The sequence below is a fragment of the Schistocerca nitens genome, chromosome 1, assembly GCF_023898315.1.
Source record: "Schistocerca nitens isolate TAMUIC-IGC-003100 chromosome 1, iqSchNite1.1, whole genome shotgun sequence".
Lineage (NCBI taxonomy): Eukaryota > Metazoa > Arthropoda > Insecta > Orthoptera > Acrididae > Schistocerca > Schistocerca nitens.
Window position 1 is genome coordinate 805,090,814 of NC_064614.1, and position 13,289 is coordinate 805,104,102.

General features: G+C 43.6%; 1 protein-coding gene across 1 annotated transcript in view; it reads right to left on the reverse strand.

Annotated features, from left to right (window-relative positions):
- Positions 1-1,028: 1,028 nt before the first annotated feature.
- Positions 1,029-13,289, reverse strand: part of LOC126262470 (protein kintoun) — a 97,804-nt gene continuing 85,543 nt past the window's right edge. The window contains exon 4 of the mRNA XM_049959134.1: positions 1,029-2,301. Within this exon, the coding sequence (XP_049815091.1) occupies positions 1,920-2,301 (382 nt within the window). The 3' untranslated portion in view covers positions 1,029-1,919. The remainder of the gene's footprint in view (positions 2,302-13,289) is intronic.

Below are 13,289 nucleotides of genomic sequence, written 5' to 3' on the forward strand. Positions count from 1 at the left end.
TGTACTAGCAGAATTTTGTTCCCCAAGTTAGTTACCATACTGTTTTTGTCATTTTCATTTATTTATTGATTTGCCCTTTTTCTCAGCAGAAAAATTCACACCTATTATTTTAGATGTTCAGATAAAGGTTTTTAATATTCCACTGCTTCACATGGCAATCAAATCCTATGACTCACAATCAAATATAAAAGAAGCCTTTACTATGTTATGTTACATGCTCTCCTCCACACAGTTTTATCATTCAGTTCAATGATACCAATCAGCTCAAAATGTCCATTTTCACGCGATTAAAAGATATTTGCAATAACTAAGCTAAAAAAAAAAAAAAAAAAAAAAGCAACTAGTTCAATGAACAAAGTAAGGATATCCTTTGTTACAAAATGAATCAAAACAAATAATGTAGTGGCCTGTTCTACCAGGATTTCAGATAGCTACTTCACATATAGCAGAAGATTTTTAATGTGTTATTGCATAGCTACACTTCACACTTCACCTTCTTAACAGTCTACCTTCCAAAAAGTACTTCAGACTTAAATTTTAAACCAAAAGATTCTACATTTTTCCTTATTCTTCTTTTAAAGTCAGTAACTGAAAGAACTGAATAGTATGAGGTTAAATTAGAGAACTTTCAATGTATGCCGAAACGTCTACAAACCACAGTCCTTGTAAAATGTCGACATTTTAGAAAATGCAATTTGAAATATTCTCAAAATATTTGTAGTGAGTGCTACATGACATGGAAATGCACTACTTATTGATGTAATTTAAATTAAAAAAAGACATGCAGCACAGCAAGACCACTTTCTAGTACCATTTCTCTAAAGTTACAGGAAACAATAGGCACAACCTAAACATCACAAAGAGATAAACATTAAATTGTACTTACCAGATGAGCATCAATCTCAAATTTCGTACACAAAAAGGAAGAAATAAAGTGAATGTATCAGAGGTGGTCTTCACATGCTCAACATACATACTGATATAATGCAAAAAAGGATCCATTTTATGTAACTTTAATAGTGTCACAAAAATACAAAGGAATGTTTGCCTAACAACTTTACACCAGGAAAACAGAGGACAATTTTAATTTTAACAAAGTGAACATTCATTGAAGTTTCTGAAGTTGAACATGAAGTCAGTACACAACACCTGATTTAACAACTGCTGTACTGAATAAAATAATGTTCCCAAAACACAAGATAACACTCAAACTATTAACAAAATGCCTGTAGTAGACAAGCTGTACTGAAAACTTAGGCAGAATTTATATAATGATAACTACTCCTATGCTATCTGATAGCAATACAACCAATTTTTAGTCACTGAAGCAATGCAACATACTGTGTGATAGTAATTTTTTAGGCAGCTAAACAGTATGAATCTTTTTCATTGCATGTTATATAAGGTGAAATCATCAAATTATAATCAGCTGCATTTTCTCAAAGTGATTGTGATTATTACAAACTGTAAAACTATTTTTGTACTCTTAACAGTGAGATCTCTGGTGGTAGATTACATATAGCCACCCTGAAGAAAAATACATGTAAAACTTCCATAGTCTATAACAATGTAGCACCTAATAGTCAGAACAATCATACTAGTTTAAGTAAATCACCTTACATGATTTGTGGGATGTATTGGAAAAGAAAAGGAAAAAATCACAGTGCAGACAGTCAACTTCCTATAAGCCTATTTCCTTTTTCCTACATCCTCATACACAAAAGCACCAGGTAAAAGTAATACAAACTACAATAGTTGTTTAACATAAATAAATCTATTAATACAAATACTGAAAAACAGATACAAAACAAATGTTTATACCCAATTAATTTTATTCATACAACACACACTACCTCACATTACGATACTCTCCTTATTTGTTTGAAGCAGCTACATTCTCAATGGGCAAACTACATCAGCTACATACTCAACTGGTGAACTAGATCATTTGCCAACTGAATATGAGAAACTGCAGATGTGGCATGCACAGTGCTTTGCTCAAAAGAGGTACTAGCTTTGTTTTGACACTGCACTGCTGCTGATGATGATAATGATGGCTTTGCATCATCTTCTCCCTCATTATGCTGCCTGTCTGTAGTTCCCATATTTGATTTTGCTTCACACTGTTTGTGAAATTCATCATTTTCTATGTCATTATTTGACTCCAACTCCTTGTCCCTCTCTTTCTCTGTTTCACCTTCAGAATTCTCACTTTCACTTGCTCGGCGTTCTTGAGCACGTTTTTTATTGCGTATTTTTCGTTGGTTCTTCTTTCGTTGTCCAAGAATACTGGAATTATTCCTGTAATATAAAAATTAACATAGTTATCTTCATTAACCAAACAACAAATGTAAGCCCTCCTTGTAGATTATTGGATTTCATGGAGCAGCTTTTAATTACATATATTCTTAATGCAACCATTAGCAACATATGTCAATCTGCTCACCTCCCGATAGTAACACAAAAACCAAGGAATTGGTTAAAATCAAATGATAACCAGCATAACAGCAATACACAGATATACACAAAGACAAAATTCTACTTCAATTCATTATCATTCAGTGATATATTTTTATTTTAGACTCCACTGTTTTTTACTAATAATAGGATAACTTATATCGAATTCTAATTATTACAGCATAAAACTATGTTATCAACAGTAAACTGCCCATTGGCTTCTGTCTCGGGTTCTTCGGCCGACGTTCATCTAATGAACCCGAGACAGAAGCCAATGGGCAGTTTGTCAACAAGTGGCCACGAAAGCCTCAACAATTTTGTATTATCAACAGTAACTGTAATTTTTTTATTAATGAACATAAAGGCAATGGCACTTCTCTTATACTTTAAAATGAGATCACAACTGTCGACAACGCAACATGCTACATTTTATACCCTCTCGGCGTTTGTCAATTACTTCTTAGTGTTTATTGACAGTAGTTGTGTGCAGGAAAACATTTATACAATAATACTGTGAGTAAACATTTTGCCATTATTGGCCTACATTGTTGTTTAGTACATGTAAAGACAAATGATCAAGTTTTAGATCACTGGAAGGAAACGGAATCGTCTGCTGACACAGTTGTAATGAAACCAATTCAATAATAGCATCCAGTAGTGGAGTTTGTGAGTGAATTTATTTACATGTCAAGTTCCGAAGGACCAAACTGAGGAACAAATCTACAAGGTCATGGAACATGTCATTACATGAAATTACAACATAAAAGAAAAAAACAGATAAAAATAAAATATTTATGAACCCAAAAAAAGTCAAGCCATAAGTTTAAGTAAACACAATCAACAATATAACGTAAGAATCAGGTTAATTGTCCAAAGAACTCCTCAACAGAATAGAAGGAGTGACCAATGAGGAAACTCTTCAGTTTTGACTTGAAAGCACATGGATTACTGCTACGATTTTTGAATTCTTGTGGTAGCTTATTGAAAATGGATGCAGCAGTATACTGCACACCTTTCTGCACAAGAGTTAAGGAAGTCCGATCCAAATGCAGGTTGGATTTCTGCTGAGTATTAACCGAGTGAAAGCTGCTTATTTTTGGGAATAAGCTAATATTATTAACAAGAAATGGTAGTATAGAATATACAGAGGCCTTGTCAAAATACCCAGACTAGTGAACAGGGGTTGACAAGAGGTTCGCGAACTTACACCACTTATTAACCAAACCGCCCGATTCTGAGCCCAAAGTATCCTTTTAGAATGGGAGGCGTTACCCCAAAATACAATACCATACGACATAAGTGAATGAAAATAAGCAAAGTAGACTAATTTGTGTGCTGAATGAGCACTTACTTCAGATACTGTTCCAGTAGTAAAAATGGCTGCATGAAATCTTTGAACAAGATCCTGAACGTGGGTTTTCCACGACAGTTTACAGTCTCCTAGATAGAAATTTGAACTGTTCAGTTTCAATAATCATATGCCCATTCTGTAAAATTAAAACATCGGCTTTTGTTGAATTGTATGTTAGAAACAGTAAAAATGAAGTCTTACTGTGATTTTGTGTTAGTTTATTTTCTACAAGCCATGAACTGCACTATTTGAAACCAAGCCAATGTTGCACACAACATCCTTTACTAGCAAGCTAGTGTCATCAGTAAACAGAAATATTTTAGAGTTACCCATAATACTAGATAGCATATCATTTATATAAAAAAGGGAGTGGCCACAACACTGATTCACAGGGCACCCCCCATTTGACTATACCCCACTCAGACCCCACATCAGAGCCATTCTCAACACTGTGAATAATGACCTTTTGCTGTGTGTTGTTAAAGTAAGAGGTGAACCAATTGTGAGCTACTCACCATATTCCATAATGGTCCAACTTCTGGAGCAATACTTTGTGATCAACACAATCAAATGCCTTAGTTAAATCAAAAAATATGCCTAGCGTTTGAAACCTTTTGTTTAACCCATCCAGTACCTCACAGAGAAAAGAGAATATAGCATTTTTCAGTTGTTAAACAGCTTCTAAAAACAAACTGTATATTTGATAGCAAATTATGTGACATAAAATGATCAATTATTCTTACATACACAACCTTTTCAATAACTAAAGCGGCTTTAATCGTTCAAGAAACTGACCATTCCTAAAGGAAAAATTACAAATATGGCTAAGTACGGGGCTAACATGTGCAGCATAGTACTTTAATATTCTGCTAGGCACTCCAACATATCCATGAGAGCCCTTAGTGTTCAGTAATTTAATTATTAACTCAATGTCCCCCTTGTCTGTATCACGGAGGAGTATTTCAGACATCAATCTCGGAAAGGCATTTGCCAAGAGAGTTATACGATTCCCTGTAGAAACTGAATTTTTATGTAATTCACCAGCAATCCTCAGAAAATGTTTGTTAAATACGGTACATATATCAGATTTATCAGTAACAGAAATATTTTTACTATGAACTGACCTTATATGGTGACCTTGTGCTGCTGACCAGACACTTCCTCCGCAACTGACCATATGGTTTTAATTTTATCCTGTAAATTAGCTATTCTATTTGCGTATCACATACTCTTTGCCTCCTAATAACATTTTTAAGCACCTTCCAATACTGTTTGTAATGGACTACTGTAACTTGACTGTGACTACTTCTAACATTTTGATGTAATTCCCGCTTTGTTTTACATGACATCCTTATCCCACTAGTCAGCCACCCAGGCTGCCTTTTACTGCTACTACCCCATTTAGAACGTTCTAATGGAAAGCAGCTCTCAAAGAGCATGAGAAATGTGTTAAGGAAAGCATTATATTTATCATCTACGTTATTGGCATTATAAACATCCCGCCACTCTTGTTCCTTGACGAAGTTTAAAAAACTCTTTATTGCCATTGCATTAACTTTCCCACATATTTTGTAATTACATGCAACATTATTTTGAGTACAAAAGCCTTTTCATGTTAAAATTTAAGTATCATGGTTTGAAAGGCTATTCACCCTTCTACTAACAGAATGCCCAACTAGTAATGCAGAATGAATAAAAATATTGTCTATAGCTGTGCCACTGCACCCTAGTTGGAAAAAACACAGTCCGCATCAGATCATCTGAATTTAGGAGAGCTACCAACATCCTTTTTCTTGCACAATCATATACAGAATTAATATTGGAGTCATTACACATAACTAATTTGTGGTACTTCCTATAAAGTGAATCAAGAACACACTATAGCTTGAACAGAAATGCTCTGAAGTCAGAGTCAGGGGGCCTTTAATTAACAAAAATTAGAATTTTACTTTCACTACATTCAACTGCTCCTGCACAACATTCAAATATCTGTTCAGTGCAGTGCCGTGATATGTCTATGGGCTCATGTTTTACATACTTGGCACTCCTCCACTCTGCAAGGAACTCCTGGAAAAACAGCCAGCTAATTTGAATTCTGGTAAAGAATGCCTCTGAATTGTCAAATTATGTAAGTGGTGCTCCAATATACCAACAATTTCAGAGTCAACATCTATAAGCAGTTCACTAACTTTACCTCTAATATTTTGATGAAATATGCTAATTCCTTCTGTACTTTGAAACATGACATCCTCTGAAAGTGATTCCTTAGTTAGGGGGACTTCCTTTAAGCAGGTAAACCTATCAGCTGACTTCAGTCTAAAAAAGGTGCAGCTCTAACACCAACTACTATGGGAACGTTTCCATGAGTGATCCCACCACGACCCACTACACTGTCACCTATAAGCTCTACCAGCCTCCCCTTCCCATATCCATTGAGGTGCAGGCCACGCCAAGTTTCTTTTTTTTTTTTTTTTTTTTTAGGCGCAAAACTGCTATGGTCATTAGCGCCCAGCCTGTGACTTAGGAAATAGTAAAAAAAAACCGAAACTGAAAATCAGCAGCAATGGGAACAAAGTCATAAAATTGGAGAAACTAAAAGCAGAAGGAAGGCTTAAAAATCCACTACAGAAAGGGGTTGGTTGTCCCCAAAAAAAGCTTCAAATGACTGACGTCATTTCACTAGCACTAATAAACTGGAGAACGCGGTCGGCTGAGCGCATGTCATCTTCTAAAATCGACGATAGATCAGGCGATAGCTGTAGACGGGCGCGTAACGGATTAAAATAGGGGCATTCAATTAAAAGGTGTCTTACCGTCCACAGCTGAGAGCAGTGGGGACAGAGTGGGGGAGGATCGCCGCTTAAAAGATGTCGATGGCTAAAAAGACAGTGCCCTATCCGGAGTCTAGTTAAAATTACCTCCTCCCGACGACGCGTTCGGGAGGAAGAAGTCCAAGCGCAAGGAAGAGCTTTCACTTCCCGCAATTTATTATTGAGAAGTGTTAACCAATGCGCATGCCATAAATGAGCAACTTTGCGACATAAACCGCTCCGTAGATCGGTGAAGGGAAGCGACTGAATAGCTGGCCGAGGTAGAGAGACTGCAGCCTTGGCCGCTATATCGGCCGCCTCATTCCCACAGATACCAGCGTGTCCCGGGAGCCAGAGGAACGCCACCAAGACGCCCCCCCAGATGGAGCAAGCGCAGACAGTCCTGAATCCGGTGGACCAGAGGGTGCACAGGGTAAAGAGCTTGGAGACTGAGGAGAGAGCTGAGAGAATCTGAGCAGATAACGTACTGTATCCGCCGATGGCGGCGGATGTAGTGGACAGCCTGGAGAACAGCGTCAAGCTCCGCAGTATACACCGAACACTGGTCGGGAAGCCGAAATTGATTTGGGGTGTCGCCAGCAATATAGGCACTACCTACACCTAACGATGTTTTCGAGCCGTCGGTGTAAATAAATGTGGCGTCCGTCATTTGTGCACATAGAGCCGCAAATGCCCGACGATAAACAAGTGTAGGGGTACCATCCTTGGGAAATCGACAAAGGTCACGGAGCAGGCAGATCCGGGGACGGAGCCAAGGCGGTGCTGTACCCGAAGTTGTCAAAAAGGTTTTAGGAAAGCGGAAGGAAAGAGAATGGAGCAGTTGACGGAAGCGGACTCCCGGGGGTAGTAGGGAGGAGGAGCGGCCAGCATACCCTACATCAAATGAGGCGTCGAAAAAAAGGGCATGGGCTGGATTAGCAGGTATGGAAGACAGATGGCTAGCATAACGACTTAGAAGGACCGCTCGCCGATTGGACAACGGAGGTTCAGCAGTCTCAGCATAAAGGCTTTCCACAGGGCTAGTGTAAAAAGCTCCAGACACTAAACGTAATCCACGGTGGTGGATAGAGTCGAGACGCCGAAGAATAGACGGCCGAGCAGAGGAGTAGACTATGCTTCCATAATCCAATTTCGAGCGCACTAAGGCGCGATAGAGGCGGAGAAGGACCACTCGGTCCGCTCCCCAGGAGGTACCATTCAGGACACGGAGGGTGTTAAGCGATCGCAGACAGCGAGCCGAAAGATAGGAAACGTGGGAGGACCAGCACAATTTTCTGTCAAACGTAAGACCCAAGAATTTAGCGACGTCTGAAAACGGAAGGTTGACAGGTCCTAGATGTAAGGAGGGCGGAAGAAACTCCTTACGTCGCCAAAAATTAACACAAACGGTCTTACTGGGAGAGAAACGGAAGCCTGTTTCGATGCTCCAAGAGTGGAGGCGATCAAGACATCCTTGAAGACGTCGTTCAAGAAGGCTGGTCCGTTGAGAGCTGTAGTAGATCGCAAAATCATCCACAAAGAGGGAGCCCGAGACATCGGGAAGGAGACAATCCATAATTGGATTTATAGCGATGGCAAACAGTACAACACTCAGCACGGAGCCCTGGGGTACCCCATTTTCTTGGGAGAAAGTGCGGGAGAGAGTAGTGTTCACCCGCACCCTAAATGTGCGCTCTGCCATAAATTCGCGAAGAAAAAGGGGCAGCTGGCCTCGAAAGCCCCAAGAGAACAGTGTGCGGAGGATGCCTGTCCTCCAACAGGTATCGTATGCTCGCTCCAGATCAAAAACTATTGCTACCGTTTGGCGTTTCCGGAGAAAATTGTTCATGATAAAAGTGGAGAGAGCAACAAGATGGTCAACTGCAGAACGATGCTTTCGGAATCCGCATTGGGCAGGTGTTAAAAGACTGCGGGATTCCAGCCACCACGCTAAACGGTAATTCACCATACGCTCCAAAACCTTACAGACACTACTCATGAGAGAAGTGGGGCGATAGCTAGAGGGGAGATGTTTGTCCTTTCCCAGGTTTCGGAACAGGAACAACGATAGCTTCCCGCCATCGTCTGGGAAAAGTACTGTCGGTCCAAATTCGATTATAAAGGCGAAGGAGGTAACGCAGACTATGGGTTGATAAATGCAGCAACATTTGGACGTGGATACCATCCGGTCCTGGGGCGGAGGAGCGAGAAGAAGAGAGTGCATGTTGGAGTTCCCGCAAGGAGGAAACAGTATTGTAGCTTTCGCGATTTTGAGAGGAGAAAGCAAGAGGTCGCACTTCCGCTGCACGTTTCTTCGGGAGAAACGCTGGCGGGTAATTTGAAGAGCTCGAAATCTCGGCAAAGTGCTGACCCAACGAGTTAGAAATTGCGACGGGGTCCACTAATGTGTCATGCACGACAGTGAGCCCAGAGACCGGGGAGAAACTAGGCGCGCCTGAGAACCGTCGAAGCCGACTCCAAACTTCCGAGGAGGGAGTGAAGGTGTTAAATGAGCTAATAAAGAATTTCCAGCTTGCCTTCTTGCTATCGCGGATGACACGACGGCATCGCGCTCGTAGCTGCTTATAGCGGATACAGTTGGCCAAAGTAGGATGGCGGCGGAAAACGCAGAGAGCACGTCGCCGCTCACGTAGTGCATCACGGCATGCCTCGTTCCACCAAGGAACTGGGGGGCACCGGGGCAATTCGGAGGTGCGTGGTATTGAATGTTCCGCAGCTGTAAGAATAACGTCGGTAATATGTGTGACCTCATCGTCGACGCTAGGAAAGTGACGGTCATCGAATGTCGCTAGAGACGAAAAAAGTGTCCAATCGGCTTGAGCAAACTTCCAGCGTCGCAGGCGCATATATGGCCGTTGAGGCTGCAGTCTAAGGACACATGGAAAGTGGTCACTGGAGTGTGTATCATCAAGGGCGAACCATTCGAAGCGCCGAGCTAGCGGAACAGTACCGACCGCAAGGTCCAAATGAGATAAATTTGCCGTGGAGGCAGACAAAAACGTAGGGACCCCAGTGTTGAAGCAAACTAGATCTGCTTGGTGGAAGACGTCTAGCAATAGTGAGCCACGTGGACAAGGATGTGGAGATCCCCAAAGCGGGTGGTGGGCATTGAAGTCCCCAACCAGCAAATATGGGGGTGGAAGCTGACCAAGAAGATGAAGGAGATCACCTCGTGCCATTGGTGTGGACGATGGAATGTATACCGTACAAAGAGAGAACGTGTATCCAGAAAGGGAAAGACGGACAGCGACAGCTTGGAAGGAACTGTTTAAATGGATTGGGTGATAATGGACAGTTTCATGGAGAAGAATCATGAGTCCTCCGTGTGCTGGAGTGCCTTCAACAGAGGGGAGATCATATCGGACGGACTGAAAATGAGGGAGAACAAAGCGGTCATGGGGACGCACCTTTGTTTCCTGAAGACAGAAGATGACCGGCGAGTAGGATTGTAAGAGGATCGACAATTCATCCCGATTGGCTCGAATACCGCGGATATTCCAGTGGATAATGGACATAGGGTGAACAGAAAATGGAGGAATGCGACCAAGGTCACTGTCAACTCAACGACTGCTCTGAGCTTGCGACCGACAGCATGGAATGGCATTCAGCCGAAGGCAGAAGATCCTGATCCATAGGTTGGTCAGGAGCAGCTCCTGCCACCAGCGACCAGCCGGTTGATCGGCCGCCAGCAGTGCGCCTCGGCGACACAGAAGACGGCCGAGGGCGACTTCCGCCAGGTGGTGCTGTAGATGGGACACGCCTTGGCGGAGAAGGAGAGGAACTGGGTTTCTTTGTAGCCTTCTTGGAAGTATGATGTTTAGAGGAAGGAGGAAGCGATGGTTGGGAAGTTGCAGTACGTAAAAACTCTTCACGAGTATGCTCTTTTTTCGAAGTCTTGGTGTCTGACTTTTGGGCTCGAGATTTAGCAGAACTCGACAAAGGGTGAGCCAGAGTGTGGGCAGGCGAAAGTGGTGAGGTTGAACGGGCGATCTTTGCGCTGGCCGATCTGACGACCGTGGCACTAAAGGGGAGGTTGCAAGTCTGCGTGGCCGCCTCCTTTGTTGGCCGAGGAGAAGCAAGGACAGTGCTGTAGTTTCCTTTCTGAGGCACGGTGGGCTGCCGACTGGCGAATAATTTTCGAGCAGCAAAGGTCGACACCTTTTCCTTCACCCTAATTTCCTGGATGAGTTTTTCGTCCTTAAAAACGGGGCAATCTCGAGAGGAAGCGGCGTGGTCACCCATACAGTTGATGCAGCGAGGGGATGGAGGTGGACAAGCACCCTCATGGGCATCCCTGCCACACGTAACACATTTGGCCGGATTGGAACAGGACTGGCTGGTGTGATTGAACCGCTGGCACCGATAGCAACGCGTAGGGTTCGGGACGTAAGGGCGAACGGAAATTATCTCATAGCCGGCTTTGATTTTCGATGGTAGTTGAACTTTGTCAAATGTCAAGAAGACAGTGCGGGTTGGAATGATGTTCGTGTCAACCCTTTTCATAACCCTATGAACAGCCGTTACGCCCTGGTCAGACAAGTAGTGCTGAATTTCTTCGTCAGACAGTCCATCGAGGGAGCGTGTATAAACGACTCCACGCGAGGAATTTAAGGTACAGTGCGGTGCCACCCGGACAGGGAAGGTGTGTAGTAGTGACGTACGCAGCAATTTTTGTGCCTGGAGGGCACTGACTGTTTCTAACAACAGGGTACCATTCCGTAATCTGGAACAAGACTTTACAGGACCTGCAATTGCGTCGACACCTTTCTGAATAATGAAAGGGTTGACCGTGGAGAAGTCGTGACCTTCGTCAGACCGAGAAACAACAAGGAACTGTGGCAACGATGGAAGAACTGACTGTGGTTGAGACTCAGTGAACTTACGTTTGTGAGCAGACATAGTGGAAGGTGAGGAAACCATTGCGGAAGAATCCCCCATGATTACCGGCGTCTCCGATGGCGCGCTCCTCCCTTGTGGGGGCCCTCTCTGAGGGCACTCCCGCCTTAGGTGATTGTTCACACCTCAGGTCACACCTCCCGACAAACGGACGGAGGGACCAATCGGCACTTTCGGAAGGTACCAGCTCGGGTAATCACCCCTCCCTGGGCCTGGCCGTTACCAGGGGGTACGTACGTGTCCTACCTGTCTACCCGGGGCGGGGAATTACGCGTTACCCCGTCACCGGCTAAGCATGGAAGTGCGTGGGTTGGCCTTCAGACACGCACAGGGAGGAAGAAAGAGAAAGGGAAAGGAAAGAAGAGAGGTCTCAAACGCCGCAGCGGAGAAGGTAGAGAGAAGAGGTAAGGAAAAGAGAAGGACAAAGGAAGGATGAAGACTTACAAGCAAGGAATGAAGGCGAAGAATGTAGTATATGTACAAGCGTCCGTCTCCGGACGTAGGCACAAACCATAACCCCAGAGAAAGGGAAAGAAAGAGCCAGAGGTGAAGAGGGGGGGGGGAGGGGGGGTGGCGAAGATGGGGAATGGGGAAGGATGCGGAAAGGGAAGGTATGCAGCCCGGAAAGGAAGGAAGGCCACATCAGCTCAGGGTCCCGTGCTCGCTACGCACGTATCCACAAAAGAGTTGTGGATCCCCTGGGGGGGGCCACGCCTAGTGAAACCTGATCTACTGATATACTCAACTGGCACCACTGGAATGTGACCCATGCCTTCTGCCATTAGTGCCTTCTCCAGCCCCATGTTAATGCACCTAACAGCCGCATTAAGATGAGGCTGATCATGACACTGAAACAGTTGCACGAAATGCACATTAGTGCCACCATTTTGAGTAGCTTTCTTTACCAGGTCACCACTTACACCACATTCCCCGTCCCTATCAAGTCTATTTCCTGCTCCACCCACTATCATTACCTGATCCTCCTCCGTAATTCGTACATAACTCCCCTATGCTGTCAGTCACCTGAGCCAACCCTGCACTAGGCGTCACAATGGTGGTAACATGGTACTCACTCTTCAACACTTCCTGCAACTGCTGGCCCACATCTCTACTGTGTGAACTACCTAGCAGGAGAACCTCCTTCTTTCTGTTAGACTTTTCAACTGACTTAGGCCTCCTAACTGCTGAGGACTGCTGCATGTTTCCTACGCCTACAGCTATAAGAGGCTTCCCTCCACTTAACTCTGACAGTTGATCAAATCTATTGCCTATATGCAAAGTACAACTGTCTGAATTCCTCCTTCTCCTAGCTGCCTTCTTGCCAACTGCCAGTTCCCATTCCCCAGCACCCTTCACCCTCCTCAACCTATCTAGTTCCTCCTTTGTGTATTGTAACTGCACCTGCAGTGCACATATCTTATGCTCCTGGTCCTCTATCAACTTAGAAACCACAGATTCTGCATTCCCAGGAGATGATCTCACTAGAATGCCCACTGGCTTCCCCAATGCATCCCCCCCCCCGCCCCCCAAATGAAAATACTTTGAGCAAATACCACACCGAACCCACTATTCATTCCCATGGGACCAAACTGCTGAGGTCATTGGTCTCTAGACTTACACACTACTTAAACTAACTTACACTAAAGACGACACACACACCTATGTCTGAGGGAGGACTCGAACCTCCGGCGGGAGTGCCACACTTCTCACTCATGGGAAAATTTTACAGTTACTGAAAATAACTAAACATCTAC